This window comes from Mesocricetus auratus, unplaced genomic scaffold (assembly GCF_017639785.1).
Source record: "Mesocricetus auratus isolate SY011 unplaced genomic scaffold, BCM_Maur_2.0 Super-Scaffold_6731, whole genome shotgun sequence".
NCBI lineage: Eukaryota > Metazoa > Chordata > Mammalia > Rodentia > Cricetidae > Mesocricetus > Mesocricetus auratus.
Window position 1 is genome coordinate 12,340,085 of NW_024429185.1, and position 19,328 is coordinate 12,359,412.

Genomic DNA, 19,328 nt, shown 5'->3' on the forward strand with positions numbered 1-19,328 from the left:
TGGCTTTAAATTTCTGAATGTCAATACTTGATACCAAAAAACAAATGAACCATATCATCCATTTTTTTAGAAAAATAATCTCCTATCCAGAAATTTATATCTAAATTATCATTAATTAGAGAAAAGGGAATAAAGTTAACCACAGACATACAAAAATCTCAAAAAAGATTAACGTCCACATATCTTTGATTTATTCTATCACAAGGAAGGAGTAAATTAAGAAAGAGAACAGGAAAGTGGGGGACATCGCACATTGAGTGAACAGGACAGGCAGAAAGGAGAGAGCTGTTGTTTTCAGTCATGAAGAAGTCATTGCCTGGCATGGTGAGGGTTCACACTGGTGATCTCAGCACATAGGATGCTAAGGTCTGAGGATCACAAAGAATTTGAAGCCAGCTTGGGCTACATAGAGTTTAAGGCTAAGATAAGCAAAACTGTGAGACTCTGTGCTTTAAAAAAGAGCATGGGAGAGGTTATTGGTGACAGACTATAAATAGCATACCTGTGACTTTATATCTCGGTGAAGAATTTTTCTATCGTGTACATGCTTCAAAGCCAAACATATCTGTACAAACCAGTCCAAAATCTAGAGCAAAACATCATATTAGGAACATTAAGAACATTTAGGCTACAACTTCTTTGCAGATAGTAACATTAGCAGGTACTCAAGTCAACTGACAAGATAGGTGTAACACATACTACATCTGTTATACACAGCAAATGAGTATGGGAAGAAACTTGAAGGAAAAATATAATTTATACTTTATAATAGACTGGTAGTAAGTGGATAAGTTTATTAAGTTTTTTCTCTAATTTTTAATACAAATAAAAATTATACAAAGAAAATTATCAAGATAGAAATTTAGAAGGTATCTACCTAACATCTCTAACCAAATTCACCACGTATAAACAGTCTCTGGAGTTGTCATTAAGAAGTAAAACAACTTAATTTCTACCTCACACCAAAATAATTCCATTTAGATGGTACTATTAAGCATAATCATAAAACACTTGGTCAATTTTAATAATTTTTGATTGACATACGATTTCCAAAATGGAATACAAAAAATACCACTCTCCAAAGTTCCAAGGTAACTTTGATATATAAAATTTAAAACATCTTCATAGCAAAATATATATTCAAGATAGTAACAATTTGAGAAAATGCTTGAATGTAATTAATAGGTTGCTAATTCTCAAATATGCCTAAGTTCTTTCCCATCCCTGGGGAAAATGCTGGTGACTAAAACAAGAGATGACAAATGACACAAAGGAACAAAGGACAAAAAATACATACAGGAAATACTAACTTTCCAAATTAAAAATAGTAACAAAGAAAGGTACCATTTTAATTTGAAATAATACATAATATTGTTCATAATGTTGTACAATGCATACCTCATGCATTGTTGTACAATGCATGCATGTGAGGAGGTGGTTAAATCATTTGATAAAACACAAACCTTAAAATTCACATGCCTTTTAAATTAGTAACTGCAATTTCAAATTTATTCCAGAAATAGTATCAAAAATGCCAAAACATGTATACAAGGGGTGTATGGTTTAGTACTACTTGTTTATTAAACAATCCACATGTCCATTAAGGAGACTGACTATGCAGCCGCTGAGAATGAAGCACCTCTATGTAAAAACTCAACACTGTTAGCTGAACACAGGAAGTTGCAAAATAGTATGTATACAGTGTTCCCATTTTTTCTAAAACAGTAAAATATTGGATTTTATAAAATACCAGCATGCTGTAGCAATTGTGACTAGCATCCATGGTTAAAACTGAATGCATATAGCTGGGTGTGGTGGCACATGTCTATAGTTTCAGCACAGAAGTAGTAGAGGCAGGATGATCACAAGTTTCAGGCCAGCCTGGGTTACGTGACTCTATCCTCTGCTCTGTTTCCCATCCTGCCCCAAATGAATACATATGAAACCACACTTTGAGTTGCTTCTTGGTAGTGGGGTAGGAATCAGGCTCCTACATACCAACCCACCTGATCTTCTTGAAACAAAGTGCCTTTCTGAGCATTTATCCGTTTAAACAGATCCCCTCCTTCACAGTAATCCATTACTATGTAGAGAGAGCCATTTTCTACAAAATATAAACATCAAATCCATTGTTAAAATCTTGCATCAAAAGCACAGTTAAGTGAAGAAACTTAAAGATTAGATAAAAAGCACCACCCAAACAACAGAGTGGACCATCTTCAAAAGAATTAGGGCACAGGGTCTAGGAACCCTGCCTATACAGGTTGCACAATGGTTAAAAAAATGGTATGAAAAGTTTTAGGTAACTCCATTATTGACCATTTTTCTACCTAGAATACACCATCTGAGTAGAGAACAGTTTTTATACCTTAGTACTTCAAGGACATAAATAAAATGCATAACAGTATATTTTTGCTCAATTTTCTCAAATGTTACATACAAAACCATGTTTTCCCACCAATTTTTCAAAGCCCATATCTTAGATTTGAAATGATCACTAGTTTTCAATTTTGAATTATTCACTTTGAATTAATTGCTTGTTAAACACAAACACAACAATAAATAATACAATGAATTCTGAGGATTCAATAGTGAATAAGATACAGCCTCCGCCGGGCGGTGGTGGCACACACCTTTAGTCCCAGCACTCGGGAGGCAGAGGCAGGAGGATCTTTGTGAGTTTGAGACCAGCCTGGTCTACAAGGGCTAGTTCCAGGACAGCCTCCAAAGCCACAGAGAAACCCAGTCTTGAGGAAAAAAACAAAAAACAAAAAGATACAGCCTCCACCCCAAAGCCTTGGGGTTTCTTTCATTCTCTTAAAACAAGCTGTATGCATATGAATAAAAGCATGAAGATGGGACACTGCCATAATCACTTCTGTATCTTTTATACCTTTACATCATTATGTGTGGTAGAATGGTATTTTCAGGTGTGTGACTTTTGTTAATGCTACATTTGTTTAACTCTGTGTAGCTGTGTTACTGTGCCTGTCTAAAACACCTGGTGATCCTAAGAAAGTGCTGAACGGCCAATAGAGAGTCAGGATCCAGGACAGGCGGGGCTGGCAGGCAGAGAGGAGAAATAGAAAGAGAAACAAGGAGAAGAGGAGCAATGAGAGAACAAGGAGAAGAGGACATCAGGGGTCAGCCACCCAGACACCTAGACACCCAGCCACCCAGCCACCCAGCCACCCATGGAGTAAATGGAAAGTAAGAAAGATAAAAGCCCAGAGGGAAAGGTAACTAAAGATAAGAGGTGGCTAGAAACAAGCTAAGCTAAGGCCGGGCACTCGTAAGTAAGAATAAGCCTCTGTGTATGACTTACTTGGGAACTGGGTGGCAGTTCCCCCAGGAAGACAAAAGATTCAAAAGACTAAAAAACATTTAACATTACATTTATGCATGGAGAAAGGGTCTTCTGTGTGTCTTTCCATCCATTAGAATGGCCTAGAAAACAATCATTCTTTCCACTACCAATTTTTTTCATGTAAGAGTGATCAATATGACTTGCAACAGTTGCTGAACCATGACTCACCAAGGAGACTATCACAACTCAAAGGGTAGTGCTCCTCTTCTCATGTCCTTATGATGTGTACAATGGCCACATTTCTAGAAACACTCATTTCTCTTACTTTGTGGTGGCATTATTAATGAGGGCTCTTGTAAGCTCTTCTGATATACTGCCTATAATATACCATTAGAGCTAGAAACTTACCCGGATTAAACTAATTAGGAACCTGTATGACTATGACTGAGATGGAAAGATCATCTGAATATACATGCTAGAAATGACAAAATAAAATGGGGCTGGAGAGATGACTCAGTGGCTAAGAGTACTCACAGAGGACCTGACTTTGTTTCCCAGCACCCACACGGTGGCTCACAATCACTAATAATTCCAGTTCCAGGGGATCTGATGCTACCTCCTGATCTCCAAGAGCACCAAACATGCACATAGTGCACTTAGATAAATACAGACAAACACACACATAGAATAGAAATAAACCTAAAAAAAATGAGAAATGAAAAACTGCACAATCCACAAGTTTCATATAGTGTGTCGTCATTTATATACTTATGAATACTTAAGACTATTCATGGGAAGAATCAAGAGCAGCAACAATAGCTAGTTCCAAGAAAAGAATGATTGCATTTCAAAGATGACTGAAAGCAAATCTTCTTCTATGTTTTGTAAGCTATGTGTGGTGTCAGGAAGTTGAACAAGATTTGCAAGTTTGAGCAAGGCAAGATCCTGTGTCAAAGCTTGAGATGTAACTTGGTGGAAGGGTTTTCTCAGAACACACAAAGCCCCATGTTTGATCTCCAGCACTGGACCATGCAGACATGGAGAGCTGAGACTATGGGAGGTTACACAGAACACAAAGAATTTTGTGAAATGATGGGGATTTAGTATATGAATTAGTTATATTTTCTGCTACTCAGATCTCTATTATCATTTGTTTTCTCCTTCTCATCCTCTCTCCTTCCCATCCTGCCTCCCCGTTTTCTCCCGTCCATCTACCCTCTGCTCCAAAGCTTGCTTGCCAAGGTCTCCATATGTGTTGCCCAGGCTGGCCTCCAACTCCCAATCCTTCTGATTCTACCTCCATAGTACTGGGTGGCACCACACCCAGCCAGTACGTATTCAAATTCGTAACTAACAGAAAAGCATTTCCCGTGAGAGAAGTAGTGATGTTTTGAACCCTTATAACACCTTATCACCTGTTTGTCAGATTACTTTGCATAAGACTACAAATACACAAAAATCCCTTATCACTAATAGGCTTATAGGCCTTTAAAGACCCCAAGAGCCCAAAACTACAACCTTAGAAACTGATGGAAGAATAACGGGCATGAATTAGAAAACTCAGTACAAGCACACTGCTTGACGACTTATGGCACCCTTTCCTTTACCACTGCTAATTTCAGAAGCCAAAAAGGCCCAGCTGTTTTTAATCACTTTTTTCTACCAGTTTGGGGTGTAGATTTGTATTCAATATAAAAGACATGCGTGTGTGTATATATACGCAAATAAATGTGTGTGTACATCTCAATTATAAATTTAAGTACAGTGTTTTCTGCAATTCTGTGAGCTGCCATAGCAAGTCAATCAGACCTGAAAGGAGATCATGGAAACATCCATTTGTAGCTTATTTGGCAGGAATTCACAGGTCTGCACTTGCTGCTGGGTCTGAAATAGGGACGGTGTGGACAACATAGGCAGCATGACACTGCAGGTAGACAGTGTCTGATGGGAACTGGAGTAGAGGGTTCCTAGCTGTTTTCCACTGCAGAGCTGCTTGCTTGCCTGCTTGCTATGGGGAAGACTCCCACCTTTAGAGTTATGGAAGTCCTCAGCATTGTGGTGCAAGAGCAGAGGGAAAAACAAGTACTTTGTTTCCCTAACACAGCATGTGTCCTGTAGGCGCAGAAAACGGGCTAAGAATGAACACTGGACTGTCCACTCCGCTAATTCCTAGAGACTTGGAATGAGGGTGAAGTTAGAGGAACTGACAGCTCTAGTCACGCCTGCCTGTCTATACCTTTTGAACACTTATTGTGAGCAGGCACTGCTTTAAAACGAAGTACACTTCAATCATCCAGATTACTTCTGGTGAAAATGGGGCCTGTTAGTGTTCTAGGATGGACTGGGGAAGGGCCAGGAAGACCTACTCCTAGATGAAGAGATACAGCAGTTAAAGGCTAGTGGGAAAGAGGAGTCACTTTTCCTCAGGGCTGTAATCACGGTAAACTACCAAGATCCAGAAGTGACTCCACACCTGTGTGCATGCAAGCAGCCCTACCTGGAGTCAGTGGGCCATTAAAAAGAGAAGACTTGACGGTAGGAAGGAGGTGCTGGAAAGAGAGCAATGGGGTGTGTGTGACATATGATTGAGTTATATACATGTATGAAACTGCCAGAAAATGACAAACGGTTTAAAAAATCAAGATCAGAACATCTTTTCAGTTTTAGTGATAGGAATACTTATATGAGTTTTACGCTTAAAATGTTAATTATTATTAATTTTGCCCACTCCAAATTTTTGTACTATGCTGCTTCTTTATAAGTAATTGCTAATAACAATGAGCCAGTATTAAGCTATGAGGGGACAGTCTGGTGTCAATACTATCCTAGGATCAAACTGATACTTATGTGCATATTTATTAAACAACAAAAACAAAAACACCCACATTTTTTCCTAAAAATACATTCACAAAATAATTCCTTACAAGGAAAATACACAAAAGTTGTGTCTTAGAGCTTATTTTACATGTTTGCAAAATGAATCTGACCTTCAAATGACTCTTTATATTGGACAATATTTGGATGCTTCATGTTTGCCAACACAGCAACTTCTCTCCTTGATTCTTGCCGTTCTTTACCGGACATCTTAAATAGGAGGAAATAGTAAAACCACTAATAAAGTTAAAAGTTCATCAACAACAGAGTGGTTAAAAATGGTACAAATACAGTACAATAACAAATTAAAAACCACAACACTAAGTTAAAAAGGAATGAACTGAATCCATAAATGAAACCCTCTTAGGGTACCTAATTTATAGTAAGTCACAAGACTGTAAGTATACATTTCTACATACAAGTACAGGAACATACAAATACATGAAAAAAAATCTGAAAAGACACACGGATTCCTCTGAAATCAGTGATCCTTGGTGGGATAACAGCACTCTTTCTCATTAGGCTATGCATTTCTCTACTAAAATATCCTATGGCACCCAAATCACTACTTTGCAACCGAAGTAAAAATATACTTACTCTTGAGATGTTAATTTCTTTGATAACATAATGCCTGCTGTCCTCTGTGGATTTAACAAGAACAGCTTTTCCAAATGAGCCTTCTCCAATCTTCTGTAGTCTAACATACTTCTCCATGGTTCTTTCTTAAGGCATGTTTATAAGTTAGCTACACATAAAGAGAGTTAACAGAGATTAAGCAAGTCCTAACAAAAAGGATATCTAACAACTTGACTGAACAAAACAAACAAGAAATAGTCATATTTCAGTTGTATCAGAATGCTTTGAAACATCCAATACTAAGCATACTTACAATACAGGCACATAAATGTAATCTTTTTCCTATATAAATCAGTAGCATTGTTTTATTACTTTAGTAAGAATATAAGCTTAGTAAGACACAATTTCTTGAAGTTGTTTCCACAATTGCAGATAAAATTTTGTACTTATATTTTAGAGTAATTTGTTGTAAGGATTTTTTTAGGATAAAATATGAAATCAAAGACTATGCAGGTGTTAAAGCTTGCAAACACATTACTTAAGCATCTTACAGAAATATCTGTGAGAACACAGTCCAAGAATGAAGCCACGTGAGAACTGTGAGAATTCTCAGTGCTCGTGGGAAAACTCCAATACAACAAGACAAGAGTCCTGTGACTTCAGTTTCTTCAAAAGACAGACTTATCCTTGGATTGTGCGCCTCCCGGGCATAGTGGATAAGAGTGAGTTTATTTCAGCTGCTGCTATTCAACTCTATGGAAAGATGTTTTCTTTGTGATTGTATTCTTTACTCATGTGACTCTTCTTAACCCTTACAGTATAAACTTCTGATGCTCTGAGGATGGCTATTTCATGAGACTTTAGCCTGACTCATGTTTAGGCCCCTTCTCAGGCTCATGCCACCAACTCAGTAAACATCTACCACTGTAAGCAATACTGTATAGATGCTGACTCTTAAATACTCTTACCAACAGTGGCTGTTCTTTATAAAAGTCTCAAAGAAGCAACAAAAGGCAGTAGCAGTTAAAGAGCTGGCCCGGCAAGACGCCTCAGCGGGTTAAAGACACTTGCTAAGCAAGCCTAGAGACCAGAGTTTGATCCTTGGAAGGAGAAAACTCCACAAAGTTGTCATCTGACCTCTACACATGCACATGGTATACATGCCCACACTCCCATAGATCATGTGTACATACCACAAGGGGATGCATGCCCCCACTCACATACATCATTTGTGTATGTACATACAATTGTAATACACTTCACTTTCTAAAGAGCACTGGAACCTTAGCACTTCTGGTGGTGTGAATGAGAATGGCCCATAGGCTCATATATTTGCATGCTCATGCCCAGGTGAAGAGCTGTTTAGAAGGATAGGCCGTGTGGCCTTGTTGGAGGAGGTACATCACCGGGAGTGGGATTTGAGACTTCAAACACTCATACCACCTTCCTCTGCAGGCCTGCTTGTGATCAGGACGTAAAGGTGTCAGCACCACTCCAGTACCATGCCTTCTGGCCTGCCACTGTGCTCTAACCCTCTGAAACCATAAGCATGCCCCCCGTTAAATTCTTTCCTTTGTAAGAGTTGTCTTGGTTATGGTGTCTCTTCACAGCAATAGACCACCAAGACAGAGTTTAAACCCTGGTTCTGTCACTTGTCACATGACCTTACATCAGTGGCTCTCAACCTGTGGGTTGCAACCCCTTTGTGGTCAAACTATCCTTTCACAGGGATTGCACATCAGTTATCCTGCATATCAGATATTTACGCTACAATTCATAATAGTTGCAAAGTTATAGTTATGAAGTAGCAACAAAAATAATTATATAGTTGGGGGTCACCACAACATGAGGAACTGTATTAGGGTTGCAGCATTAGGAAGGTTGAGAACCACTGTCTTACACTATTGATTTCTGTATCTCAGTTTATTCACCTGTAAATGTAGATAAACACAGTATGTACTTAAAGAATCCCTGTGAGGATTAACTAAAGCAATATACTAAGAACAACCTGAGCCAAGTGTCATTATGTTCTTGTTTCTGATGTTTGATGAGACAGGGTTGCATTTCAATTCTTTTGCTTACTGATAAATTTGAAAAATTCTTCCACATTTATTGAACATTTGGATTTTCTCTATATTCTTTTTTATTAGTTTGGGAAACTTTACTCTATGAGAGCTTTAGCTGTTATAAAGGTAAAAACTTGGAGACAGGTTATTCATGTAGTATAGGCTGGTCTCAAACCTGTCCTCCTTCCCAATCCTAAATGCTGGGATACAAGTGTGTACCAGCATGCTCAGCTTAATGTGAACTGGCTTGATTTGCATACTTCAGTGATTTTTAGTAGGAGTTTGGCTAATCTTGGTTGTCAACTTGACTGCATCTGGAATCAACTAAACTAAGCAGCTGGGTACACCTGTGAGGGACTTTTCTTCACTGATCATTTGAGACCAGAAGATCCATCCTAAAATCTGGGCTACCTGTTAGAGACAGTCCACATAAAAGGACATGGAGGACAGAAGCTTTTGCTCTGCATGCTTGCCTTCACTCCAGCTGGCAAGTTCATCTATTCTGGCTGAAGCACTCCTTCACTGACATTGGAGCCTACCTCTTCCGGATTGAAGACCAGCCTTTGGAACAGAACAACTACCAGATTCTTTGCTTTCCATCTGCTGACAGCCATTGCTGGAATGGCTGGACCACGGCCTGTGAGTCACTCTAATATATTGCTGTTGGGGAAGTCCTGTTATTTGTCAATAAAGTACTGTTGAGCCTATAGGGAACTAAGATAGGAGGGACTAGGAGTCCAGGAGGATTCTGGGAAGGAGAAACAGGAGAGTCAACATGTAACCGCCATGGGGGTAGGAGCCCAGAACTATTCTCTGGTAAGAGACATACTTAGATTAACAATTATGGGGTAATTACTTAAGTCAGAGCTAACCAGTAAGAAACAAGCAAGGCCAACAGCTTCATAATTAATATAGCCTCCTGTGTGTTTATTTGGGACTGATGCGGATCTAGAACCAGGCTGGCGGAAAGGCTTCTCTCAAGGAAAAAGCTTCTCTTTACATATTGCCCTTTCACACACACACTTTCTGCTAGTTGTTTCTCTAGAGAACTGTGACTAATACAGTAGCTTTAACAACTATAATCTTAGGATAAGCAAATATACAAATTCACTATTTTAATCTGAAACTAATACTTTATTCACCCAGGTTTCCAATGTGTGATTCCTTTCTAGGAGGAAATGGGCTTTCAGGAAACTTACATTTTCTGCCACAGTTCACCATATTAATAAACTGATGTGTTCATCTCATCCACAATGATATTTTTTCTAAAAAAGGTTCTATTTTCTTAAATTACAGAATTCATAATATAGTCCTGAAAACTAAAGGTTAAAAATCCAACCTGTAATAAAATTTATTATTAAAGCTAATGAAATTTTATGAAAAGAACCTTCTTCAACATTCAAAAACATTATAATCAGATCCCATTTCAATTTCTACAATGATGCTTTTAGCACCCTTAAAAGAAAAAAGAATTAAAACATTATCATAAAACTCCAGCCATCAACTGTGAGGTAGAGAGGAAAAGTCATTCCAAACATGGTCTACATTGATTCAACTGGCACAGTGTAATGGGTATCTGGGAACCAGCCAAAACGTAATGTTATCTCCAGAACAAGAAAGCTCAATGTATCATATTACTACACTACTTAGAGAGCAAATCATGATAAACTCATCTTAGAAGACTCGACTCCATGAAATTAAATAATAACCACATAATGAGGTTATTTCATAACCATCATTCTTTTGTGACTTTTTGCCAGGAGCGGAAAAAACAAAATTTGCCAGTTTGGCTCTTCCAAATTTAATTGGCAATTCCTTTCTAGGGATTATACCAAGACAGTGGAACCTATTAGTATCCCTAGTATTTTATTCTATTGCCATCTACATCCTGAGCACTATGGTTCTAATTCAGTAAGGCCAAATCTACTGCCCTTGGGAAGAAGAAAGATAATTCTAATTGCCACCAGAAACCACACAAGTACCTTTCTGAGCAATAAGAGATTCATGGTTAATGAGTTTCAGAATATATGACAAGCTCTTCTTTTCTGCAGTCAATATATATCAGAAGGAAAACATAAGCTACCTACTTCATAGCCATGAGACTTTACAAGTAATTTATTATACTAGGAAACAATTTCAAATGAAATGAAAGATAAAATATACTACCTGCAAGAGCTGGCTTTCTTACACAACCCAGGACTACCTGCCTAAGGGTGGCACCACGCAGAGTAGCTAAGCTCTCCCACACCTATCATTAGTCAAGAAATGCTCACAGACAACTTGACTGAGGCAGGCAATCTTTCACTTTTCCAAGATAGGCCCAGATGTGTATGGAGTTGGCAACAAACTCATTTGTGTGGCAAAAGGAAATACCTACATATAGATTCATGTTTGCATTTATATATACACATATATGTACATACACACAGAAGTATTTGTATAAGAAATAATTCTGTAAGGACACACACACACACACACACACACACACACACACACAAACCAAACAAACAAAAAGCTAGTAACCATGCTTCCAAAGAGAAATGAACAGTTGAGAATTCTTCAATCTTTTCTATTGTCTGAAGTTTGAACTGTAAGAATTGATTAGCTAGTCAAAACAAAATTAAATTTCATCAGCTATGTATACTGATACAAGTAGGAAGAACACTGAGAAATCAATTTCCCCTACTTTAATTTTAAAATATTTTTAAATATATGTATTTAGAGACTCTGTGTGTGTGTGTGTGTGTGTGTGTGTGTGTGTGTGTGTGTGTGTACTAAGAATAAGACTTGTGGGAGTTGGTTCTTTTCTTCCACCATGTAGGGCAGGTCATGGAGATTGAACTAAGGTTATCAGGCTTGGTGGCAAGTGCCTTTAGCTGCTGGCCCATCCTGCTGGCCCTAATTAAATAGTTGAACAGGAATGGGAACATAGCTTGGTAGCAGAAGCAGCAGCCAAGTATGCCAGGCCCTGCGACTAATCCTGAGGACTGAGGGGAAACCTTCAACAATTCCCCATTTCCAAACTTTTCATCTTTACATTTATAGCTTTGCTACGATGTCATGCTGCTTTTTAAGTATGTCAATTATGTTCCAGAAAAATATACCTCTACTCTAGTCAAATTAGATATCTTCTTTTGCATTTTTCTAAGAACTATTACTAATAAGCAATGTTTGACACAATATTATGAACCACATGTGAAAGCTGTCAGAGGACATGAATTTAAAACTGCATCTTCATCAATCAGGAAAACACATACTGACAGGCATTAAGCAGTAACTATTTCAGATATTTGATGGAGAGGTGATTACTCCAAAGGGGAACATTAGGGATAGATGACAACAGATGTCAAGAAATTTTCTGGTACTGTCTGCAAAATCTGTACACAGGGTTCTTCCAAAACAATAGAAACACCCTGAATTGTAGAAAGGGGTGGATGTATCTTCTCAGAGGAAAATTCTTCTCTATTTTTCCCATTACTGAGAATAAATCAGAAAGCAAAATAAAGGAATGCTACTATCTTTTCTACAGTATGTGTTTTCTCCGTGGTAAATGTATTCAGACAACAATCAAGGATCTGTAGCAGAGACTACCAACATACAAAGAAAAACTTTGTATGCATGGAAAGTTATCATGTCCATGATTTAGATAAGAAAATCTACTTGAAATACAATGTCAATGTATTATTAATACCACCTCAAAAGAGTTTCTGTGGCTTTTCCACAGGCTTTATCATATTTCTAACAGACTTTTTTTCCAGTGTAAAAACCAGTTTCCCCACAAAATAGGCTACTCGGGTTCCACCAGAAGAAACAATTTAAATGTAGGCGCCTAGATCCTGGAACCTAGAAACAAAGAACTTTGTGTTAGGCTGTGGCCCATCATCTCTACCTACTGCATCATAAGAAAAGCCCATCATTAAAGCTTAAAAGGACTAGGGCTTTTAAGCTTTCACAAACATTTCCGGAGGTGATTTATGTAGGTAATAAAAATATTCTGCTTCTCAGAGATCTTACAGGAGAGAATAAAAAATTAGCCGGGGTATATAACTCAGTGGCAGACTACAAGCCTAGCAAAAAATCTGTTTTAAGTCCTGTATTCAATCCCCAGGACCCCTCCTCAAAGTTACATTGAATTATTAAAGCAGTAAAACTTTTAACACTTTAACATGGAAACTGTGTCAAATCATGGAAAAAATAAGCGATGTTAGGTTTTAGGGTAACCAGTTAACTGTTATTTTCTCTTCATTAAAATATATAGGCAGGATAGTGGAGCGGTGGTGCCTTTAATCCCAGCACTCGGGAGGCAGAGGCAGGCAGATCTCTGTGAGTTCGAAACCAACCTGGTCTACAAGAGCTCGTTCCAGGACAACAGCCTCCAAAGCCACAGAGAAACCCTGCCTTGAAAAACAAATGGATTAGATAGGTATCTAATCCATTTAAATGACCGCCTATCATCCACCAAGATTGCGTTGTCATTTTATGATATCAAAGAACTGCTTTGAGCCACACACAGGTCCTCCGCGTTACCGTTTTGATGAGATCAAAGTGCTTCACGTGCCCACACTCTGGGCGAGTATCCATGCACTCTTACAAGAGATCTGCCCAGGTCTCCTCGCTCCCAGTGAGTTCTGCCTCTCTCCGCTTCCCCCAGGAGCAACTCACCTCAGTGACACGGGACCTGAGTCAGAGTTAACAGTGGCGACCATAAGCACCGGTCTAGACGCGGCAGTGGCTTCCCTCAGGACTTAAGGTAGAGGCACGCCGGTGCATTTTGAAAAATGACACGCCGTTAAGACAAAGCAGGTCTGTCTACCCAGCAGCCGCTCACAGCCCAGACTGCGACTCCTACAGCCTGGCACGGGGCTCGGGCTGACGCGTCAGGCTCGCCTCGGGCGGGCGGGCCGGCCGGGCACAGCGCCCGCGCCACCGGTCCTGGCGACGGGGACGCAACAAACGCAGCGTTTCTGACCCCTTGGAAACGGCGGCGGCACAGGGGGAGTGCCCCGGGGACCGCCCCCAACTTCCCCGGTCCAGGTGGCTGGGCCAGGCTACCTGCCGCCCGCGTCCTCCCGCCTCGCCACAGGGACCATGGATCCCGGGGTGCGGGCGACTGCAGCGGCTCAAGGTAAAGACTCCGCACGTTGTCGCCCCAAACCCTGGGGCTAAGGCTGAGAGGGGGGGAGAGAGAGGAGAGGAACGGCCCCGCGCGTCACTGTCGCTGGCGTGTGACGTCAGGGCGCAGGAGCCGGCTGGTAGCGGTGCTGCAGGGGAGGAGCCGAGAGGCGCGGTGGGGCGGGGCTAGCCGGGCGAAGCGAACGGGGGCGGTGCCTGCATGGCGGGGCGGGACTAGCGGGGATGGTAGGGGCGGGGTTTCTTGGAAGGGCGGGGTTACGGCCGCTGAGAAGAGAGGGAGGACGGAGTAAGCCGCGAGGGGGCGGGGGCCGTAGGGGCGGGCCTAGAGGAGAGAGGAGGCGGGGCAGAGGGCGGAGCGAGAGTGGGGGTGCTTGTTAGGAAAGACGGATTGAGGGCGGGCCGAAGCGAGTTGGGTGAGGCTAGGTGGAGGGCGGGATCGAGGCGGGGCGAAGGAACCGGGCCGGGGTATCGAGAAGGGGCGGGGCCACCGGGGCGGGGCAAACGGGAGACTTGGGAAGATGAAGAGAAAGAGCGCTCGCAGGGCGGGGCCGACAGGGGGCGGGGCAGGTGGGGCGGGGCGGAGCTTCAGGGCTTGCCACTCCTAAGAGCGAGAGTGACACAGAAGGCTGATGTGAGAGATGAGTGTGGGAAGAAGAATGTAAAACTGGGAAGAAATAGGCGGAGTGAAGGCGGGAAATTCACTCAGGAATCTCAGACTGAATAAAGCCTATTAATAACTTTCCCCCACACGGTACACAGACAAGGTACTTTTATTTCATGTCAGCGCTCATTAAGTAACTGAGGATGCCGTATAGTCACAAATAATTTTCCTGTAAGTACGAAGCCTTTAGAAAGTTATTTTGAGGGACTGGAGAAAAGATTCAGCTGTTAGGACGGAGGAAGAGTTCGGGTTCCCAGCTCCCATGTTGGTTAGCTCACAACCACCTGCAATTTAACTTCAGGAAGACTCTGAACCCTCTGGCTTCTGCAGGTACTAACACCTGCGCTTACGCACATAGCCACACATATCTTCATGATTAAAAACAAGATTTCTTTAGGTTACTTTGTTCAATTAATGGAATTGTTATTTTTAACTATTAAAATACAAAGCTGTGATACAGTTTTCTACACCTTTACATCTGCTGTGTGTGTAAGTTTTATACTGAAGGGACTGGTGGTGTACAGCAGACTAAAAACCTTTCAGTGTAGGAATCGAAACAGTTGAGAACACACCTAGTGTCATCCTGAGTAGCTTTGCTCAGTAACCTAGCACCTCCTAGCATGACCTGAAACAGCGGGGAAGGCCACACTTGAAGCGGGAAGAAGACAGGGTCTTGGGTGTGCTACCACAGTTGCTGGGTGTTGTGCTTGGTGCTCAGGTGTTGCATGCAGACAGAGTGGGAGAGACCCAACAGGCTTTGCCAGAGATCTCAGGTCAGATGATGCAGATCAAAGAAACCCACCTCCTTTTCCTGTTTTCCCCATCCTTTCCCCGCTCTGTACATTCAAGACAACTACTTTTCCAGGTTCAGGGTTTGTAATCATTTCTAACTTGGAAATGGACAGATTTGGGGCTTCTTTGCCTAAGCTACAACACTAGAAAAAGAAATGTTGAGATTCAGCACTTCAGTCTACATGCATACACATACTACATACATACATACATACATACATACATACATACACACACACATACATACATACTTCTAATCTTTAGACCCATCCAAATCCAGCTAGCAGGAGCTTTGCTGTCTAAAGTATAACTCTAGTTCTACCAACATAACACTGTCTAGCTAAGTGACAAGGAAACAGTGCCAACGGCTAATCTAAGCAAATTCATTTTTAATGCTTGCATGAACAATGACTAGTCAGACATGTCTGAAGATAATTCTTTAGACTTTTATATTTGGGTCATGAACCCTGGGGGGGGGAATTCAAACAACTTTTTCACAGAGGTCACCTAAGACCATCAGAAAATACAGATTTACATTATGATTCACAACAGGGAAAAAATTACAATTAAGAAGCAGCAATGAAATAATTTATGGTTGGGGGTCACCACAACATGGGAAATTGTATTAAAGGGTCACAGCTCTAGGAAGGTTGAGAACCAATATGTTAGACTCCTGGGAAGCTGTGATGGAAATACAAATGCTAGTCTTTATAAAAGTATGCTGTCAATATTTATACTCTCTAACTTTAAATTTCACTTCTAGAACTATGGAGCCAAACAAACAAAACGAACTTGCTATTATTGTTTATAATGAGATAACCTAGAAATAATGTAATTGTCTACAAAAAGTAGATTCGATCACAATATATTTAAACAATGGAATACTCAAAAACTATTATAAAAGATAGAAAGGATCTATTTTTACTGACATAGAACATTGGTATATTTTTTAAAAATTAAGCACATCTGTTTCCTTTTCTGGTTTATATACCCTGTACTAGTTAATGTTTGATTATTACAGCACAAATATTTTTGATTCTTCTTAAGTATGCCATTGGTTATCCCTTTTCAACAAAAGTAGTTTTTCTCTGTCGCGTCTGCTGCGCGGCCTGTGTCCGAGAACGGGCGGAGGGTGTCGGGGATTGCCAACACAGAGACTCGTTCAACGATGTAAAGAAAACTTTAAGCAGGCCCCAAAAAGGTTCAAGAAAACTTCCTAAGAAAGGCTCCCACCAGAGAAGCTTCTGCTCTCTCCTCTCCCCTGGCTGGTTCTGCTCTCACCCCAGAAACTGATCTGGGCGTGGCAGAAGAGGCGGTTAGTCTCTGGACAAGGTCGAGCTCAGGGTGGTTTCTGCGGGCAGGCCTTTTCCAGGAACTTAATGCCCCCAGGCATTGTATTGTTTTTAGTAAACATTGTCTTACAGCTGCCTACTCCCAGGCAGAAGGGGAAGTGGGTCTCTGCTCAAGGTCTGGTGTTCCCACAATTCACCCCTTTTTATTTTTAAATGAGGCACTCCTGGCTTAGGTCAACTAGGGTCACCCTCCCTTTCCCGTCCTTGGGGGACCTTGAACCCCTGTCTTAGGCGGGAGGAGTCTTCCCCACAGGTGGCCCGTCATCAGAGCACCCCAACTTTAAATCATCTGTAACCAACCTTCATGGCTATCGGGATTGCCATGGGCTAGGCTAAGCAATACTTGGTTACGGATCTCTTGCCTCTGGAACAAGGCACGTTTGAGCCCGGCATAAAGCCAGAATGCCTACCGCCACTGCCACCATTTCCAGGACCCCCATTGACATAGCGCCTCTCCATCACCGTACCCATCACCAGATCTGGGCCATAACATTCTACCAGCCTTCGTCTGTTACAAGGGTAACATGTACGTGATTTACATTCTGTTACAAGGGTAACCCGCATGTGATTTACATTTACAATTTGATGAAGTTTACAATTGTTCCAAGATCTGCTCAGGAAAGCATTTAGAAAGTGCACTTGCACAGATACATTAGGTACAATCATTGATGTTACACATGTAGCATTATGAAAAATATGAACAATAGGCTTGTTGCACTATCCACAGAGCACCAATTTGTTCCTGTGGTGATGCAGTTTGTTGATTTAACGTCAGCTGATTATGCGACTTGAGTCAAAGTCTCCTTTTTGTCACATTAGGACAAGTTGCATCTCTCCAGAAAAATACACTGGCCTAGTCGTGATTCCAGAAACAGGAACCATCAAGTCTGATATTTCAAGTGACCATGTCCTGTTCAATTACTTAAAAGAGGCTTTTGCCCCTCATCACAGTCCATACCAATGTCCAAGTGTTTTAAATGGGTCCTTTTTTTCTGTTGGCTTCACAATGAAAACTCATGGGTCTGGAAGGTTGATGCAGCAGGTCTGTTGAGAAACTGGAAATCTCGAACCGACTGTTTTCTTTCTTTCTTGGGCTCTAGATTCGATGACAGCAAGGGTCAGGAACACTGATTTTAGGAGATCTCACTCAAACTGGCTTAGGTAGGCTCCCATGGTCTCAGGTCCAGTTTTTCTCTGCTCCATGCCGAAGCTTTTATTCTTTTCCTACAAGAAAACACAAACATGCCCTCGACCCCAAATTAGGGTCTTCTCCACTGTTTAGTGCATGGATGTCTCCATTTGACCTGAGCAATGGTTGCTCAAGTTCCATCATGCCAGAATCTGTCTGAAGCTCACTGGCACTCACATTATAAAATTTTTAAATGAGGAGTGTATTATTTGATGAGTTATATGGGGACTGGAGACATTATTCCCCCTTTTTAATTTTCTAAAAAAATTTTTTTGAACTGTTGAAGCTGGACCATAATAGTAGAAGGATTTGTCTACCCTCCTTGGTTGACTACCTAGGTAAATTGGGATTACTACTTAGATTATTTGTAGATGCCCATTAAAAAGGACATATCCATTAAATATTTCCCAAAAACTTCTGAAAATCACTCAAAGATTGTAAACTATACTGTGTCCAAATAACTTGTGAAAATTATTTGAAGTCTGTGAGCAGTCTTTCCCAATCTAACCTGTAGAGCTCTCACTAGCTGACAAGGCCTCATTTGCATCTTAAATTTTTCTGTAAAAACATTAACAGACTGGCTGGATGTTCCTTTTGTCTATATTTAAAGCAATCTAGGTAGCTTCTTAACTATTTTTGAAGGGATTTAAGTATCCTTTTAATCATATAAGCAGTTCACACTCATGCATTCACAATCACATTTCATACATACCGGTGTGGCCACACCATACATTCAGAACATACATGCATCTTTCAGTCATCCTTTTTCCCTAGGTCATGATTAGTCTGTTGCAATGAAGCTTCCTTAATTGAAATCTATGTAAAAGAACAACTCCAGCCAATCCTTGAACTAAAAGGGTTAAAAAGTCCTGTATGTTCTTTATCATTCCTCCATTTGAGCTACAGTCATGGGGTACAGCTGTACCTACTCCTTGTAACTCTGTAGATGTGAGGTGGAGAGGCCAAGCTTTTGGCCATAAGTTTTTAGAGATGACTCACAAAATAGAACTTAAATGTAAACAAAATTTTCCATTCTATATACCTTTGTCTTTTTCTTTTTCTTTACTTAATACCAGTACCTCTTTACTGTTACAAATTTTTGTTTCACCCATTTTTTTTAAATCAGGGTTTCTCTGTATTGTTTGAGGCTGTCAGTCCAGCCTGGCCTCGAACTCACAGAGATACTGCCTGCCTCTGCCTCCCAAGTGCTGGGATTAAAGGCGTGTGCCACCACCGCCCAGCTTGTTACCAATTTTTTTTCTCTGTATTATTTGGAGGCTGTCTTGGAACTTGCTCTGTAAACCAGGCTGGCCTTGAACTCAAGAGATCTGCCTGCCTGTGTCTCCCGAGTACTGGGATTAAAGGCGTGTGCCGCCAA

At 40.8% G+C, this 19,328-nt stretch overlaps 2 protein-coding genes across 8 annotated transcripts in view; one reads left to right on the forward strand and one right to left on the reverse strand.

Annotated features, from left to right (window-relative positions):
• Positions 1–13,813, reverse strand: part of Nek1 (NIMA related kinase 1) — a 122,631-nt gene extending 108,818 nt beyond the window's left edge. For 2 of the 7 annotated variants that reach the window (XM_040742250.1, XM_040742249.1), the window contains exons 1-5: positions 13,486–13,810; positions 6,779–6,926; positions 6,295–6,391; positions 2,007–2,104; positions 503–586 (exon numbers count right to left, since the gene is read on the reverse strand). In XM_040742250.1, coding sequence (XP_040598184.1) covers positions 503–586; positions 2,007–2,104; positions 6,295–6,391; positions 6,779–6,895 — 396 coding nt within the window. In that variant the 5' untranslated portion in view covers positions 6,896–6,926; positions 13,486–13,810. Of the gene's footprint in view, positions 1–502; positions 587–2,006; positions 2,105–6,294; positions 6,392–6,778; positions 6,927–13,485 lie in introns of those variants that run through there. The other 5 variants (XM_040742253.1, XM_040742252.1, XM_040742251.1 and 2 more) reach the window with 4 other exon arrangements.
• A 25-nt stretch (positions 13,814–13,838) lies between these two features.
• The window catches only part of Clcn3 (chloride voltage-gated channel 3), a 94,712-nt gene continuing 89,222 nt past the window's right edge, over positions 13,839–19,328 (forward strand). Inside the window, exon 1 of the mRNA XM_040742257.1 lies at positions 13,839–13,948. The gene's annotated coding sequence lies outside the window, so the exon portion shown is untranslated. The remainder of the gene's footprint in view (positions 13,949–19,328) is intronic.